A 3,906-nucleotide genomic window follows, 5' to 3' on the forward strand; every position below is an offset into this window, starting at 1 on the left:
AAAAATGTTGGAAAATTTCATGTTCAACTTCAAGATGGGACAAATACTCAACCACAGATTTTGATTGACAAGTACACACTCGAAATTCAAAAAAAAAAAGGTAGCATCTTATTTTAGACATCAGCAATCTATTATTTTCTTTTGTATAATCTCTTAGTAAATTAAATTACAATATTATTGTATAATATGATACTTATCGTGATTCATAATATGATACAACATATCAAAATGAACTTAGCTAGATTTTACTATATTTTTCACTTTGATTCTCTACTTTTAATAATTTGTATAAATTAGATCGTTGAATAAAAATATCTTTTACTCATTTTTTATTCAGTGCATGTTGAAATGAATTCAAATAAATTTTTCAGTGCATGTTTGTTATCATTGTAACAACGACAAATTAATGAATCACGTGGTTTCAAATAGAATCAAATACCTTTATAGCAACTCTAATTGATTCAATTTATGCAATTGTATGATCTATGTCGTATTAGATTACATATTTATTCTCAACGTATCACACCTAACTACTCTTGTTTATATTTTGTTCAAACAATACTTGTGCAGACTGTCAAAACATTCAAGGTGCATCAAATAACCAAATAGATGAAGCTTCAAATCAGAAAGACATTGAGTTACAAGCTTCAAATAAGATTGTTGAAAATGATTTTATGGATGAAGAATTTGATCAAGGTAACTTGTGCAAAGTATGTAATAAATTATTTCACTGTATTTATTCAATCATTTATTTCTCCTTTTTTTTCTATATGTAGATAGTGAAAGTGAATCTCCTAATGCTAAGAAGAAAACCAGAGGCCCTACATTTATGAAAGACATTTGGGGTCGACCTAGTACGCTGCCACGTATTAAGATCCAATGTGATGGTATGGGATGCCCTATAGGATCAAGAAGAAATAAATTTGCTGATTTTTTAGGTACTTTGGCAAGAAATGGTAAATTTTGTCCAATTGACGTGGAAGATTGGCATAAAATGCCCATGGAAAATAAGAAAAAAATGTTAGATGTTATAAAGGTAATTGAAATGTTATTGCATAATTTTATTATTAAATAATTTTTTATTATTTGGATAAATTTTCTAAATGTCTGTGTAGGAAAAGTATGACCTTCCACCTGGAACAGAAAGTTGGACACTACGTTCAATATCAAAAAAATGGAGAAATTGGAAGTCAGAACTTAAAAAGAAGTATTATGATCCTGAGTTACCAATGCAAGTTCTTCTGGAAGAAAGAGATAACAGAGCTTTGGTAGAGCAATATGTGAAATTAGTTATTCAGTGGAATTCAGAAAAATCAAAGGTATATAATATTTTATCTATTTAGAAAATTTTCATTTTGACTTTTGTATCGTGTATCAATTTTTGAATTTAATATATTAGGAACGAAGTGAAAAAAATAAGATTGCTCGGAAGCAAAAGATAATGAATCAGACAACTGGAAGAAGATCTTTTGCTCAAGTGCAACAAAAATTGGTAATTTATCATATTAATCTTATAATTGACATGCATTAGAATCTACAAACTTTTAACAACTGTAATTTTAGGGAAAAGAAAGGGGACGCCCTCCATCACGAGTCGAATTATTTCATGCTTGCTTTACTCATGTTAATGAAAGCCCCTCAAGCAACATTGTGGCGGAAAAATTGGTAAGTTAATTATAAACTACAATTATATTACTTTCAAAGATATTGGTTTTCATCATGTCTATGTATAAATTATGACTTTTGTTTTTTTGGTAAAGGCTGCAATGAAAGAACTAGAAAATCAACTTCCTGAAGACGAGGATGATCAAGTTGGTCAAAATGATATATTTGCTCAAATCATTGGACCAGATAGACCAGGTCGAGTACGTATGTTTGGTGATGGTGTTAACCCATCTGATTTATGGGGAGAAGTTCCAAGCCGTAGTACATGCAATCGAATAGTGATGGAGCAAAGGACAAAGTTAGAAAAAATGGATGAACAAGTTAGAAAGCAAGGCCAACACATTGCAATGTTAGAATCAAAGATTTGCAATCAATCAAACCAAAACCTTGGTTCAAATTACAACAGTATACAACACACAACATTATCAAGTAGTCCATTACTTTCTGATCCAGTTAGTTTATCTCTAAGGGTAAAGTCTTTATCTAGTTTGCTTTCTTCCAAGCTATATATGTTTTTTGTGTGAGATTATAATTATCATGAGTTAGTCATTTATTGATTTCTTGTATGTGTATTGCTGCTTATTGAGAAGTTGAGAATTCAGTTAGATTGAGTAATAACGTATAATCTTATTTAGCATAAATGTTGTTGTTGATGGTATACCATATTTGTTTTCATCATGACCTTCTCTTTTTGCCTTGTTAGGTTGGATGCTCTGTCTCGATAAAAAGTCTATTTGATTCGATGAAAATTGTGGCAAAAGGAGTTGTTCATAGCATGGATCCAAATACTGAAGTAGGAAGACAGGCATTGAGACCAAATTGGTGTGAAATACAAGTTCTAATTGTCTTAGAACGGGAAGAGAGTTTGATTAGGCCATATGATCTTTTACAAAGGTTGGAGGATACACTTGGAGGAATGATAGCTTGGCCTTACCATCTGGTGTGATATGTAACTTTTTAATTAATTACTATTTATTGTATATGCCCATCATGTTATGACACTTTTTTATACCAATATCAATTATATTTACAGTTGGCAGTTAATGAAGAAGACTTCTACTAGGTGCATTTGGAGTTTTGTGGCACAATAGTAAGGTAAATGTTAGTGTCTTTTTAAACCAATTATATTTGATGCTGTGGAATTTTCTCGGTTTATCATTTGGTAAAAATTTGCTAGTTTAAATTAAATTTTAATCTCTTTATTTTATGTTATTTTATTTACACAAATATATGAATTTTTATTGTAGGTGACAAGAATATTGGATTTTGTTTAAGATGTGATGGTTGAAGAATGAAGATGCACTACAAGTTTGGTTATGTTTTGCTTTATGAGACTTAATTTTTTTCTAGTTCTAAAACTAAATATATTGGGTACATTTGTAATTGGTATATAGATATTTTTGATGTGACAAATTTATTATCCTTATGGATTAGAAAATTAATGACAATTATTGATTAGCATTTTAATTTCTATTTTAAAACTTTTTATTTGTATTTATGTTAATTTGTTATGTGCGTGAATATTATATCATGAAAATATTGAAAATGGATGACATCTTTCATAATATATGGATTTTTTAGGTCACAATAGACCATCAAATCCATTGGAGACTTTTAAAAAAGTCATTATAAATAACTTTTAATGATATTTTTTTAATGTCCTTATAGATTAGTATAGAAGACATTATAGACTAGTATAGAAGACATTTGTAAGTGTCATTACAAATTACATAATGAGGCATTTTAAATTAACCTTATAACTTATCATTAAGGACATTTTTTCATGTCACTATAAAAACAATTCATGACACTTATAGTTGTCTTGTTAAATGATTTTATAGGACATATAAATTTGTCATATTATTACTATAATAAAGGCATGTATCAATGTCATTACAAATCTTATAGTGACATTGTTTTTGTCACTATAACAATTATTCATAACATTAGTGGTGTGACTAATTTTATGCTATAGTGGCACTAGGAAATGTCATAAGACTTTAGACGACATCACTATAGAGGACATTTTGACTTAATATCACTATATTAAAAGTGTCAGTATAAGTAGTATATGAAGACACTTTTAAATGCCATTAAAAGCATATATTCTTATAGTGGAGTCACCATTGGTGTTAACGTCGCTACTCAACAGCGTACTGTACCAAGTTTAAAAAATCGCGACAGTATAGCGATTTCCATCAGAGCAGGGCTCGGGCTGCAAAGATATACCGGTGAAGGCAT

At 29.5% G+C, this 3,906-nt stretch overlaps 1 protein-coding gene across 1 annotated transcript; it reads left to right on the plus strand.

Moving 5' to 3' along the window:
- The first annotated feature begins 348 nt into the window (after positions 1-348).
- Positions 349-3,037, plus strand: LOC122050647. Its single transcript, XM_042611539.1, has 10 exons — positions 349-376; positions 571-696; positions 777-1,036; positions 1,116-1,319; positions 1,400-1,492; positions 1,564-1,665; positions 1,761-2,135; positions 2,369-2,605; positions 2,699-2,760; positions 2,913-3,037. Exons 1-9 carry the CDS (start codon positions 349-351, stop codon positions 2,726-2,728), a joined length of 1,455 nt encoding a protein of 484 aa, XP_042467473.1. The 3' UTR covers positions 2,729-2,760; positions 2,913-3,037.
- The last annotated feature ends 869 nt before the right edge of the window (positions 3,038-3,906 follow it).

Source organism: Zingiber officinale, chromosome 3A, assembly GCF_018446385.1.
Source record: "Zingiber officinale cultivar Zhangliang chromosome 3A, Zo_v1.1, whole genome shotgun sequence".
NCBI lineage: Eukaryota > Viridiplantae > Streptophyta > Magnoliopsida > Zingiberales > Zingiberaceae > Zingiber > Zingiber officinale.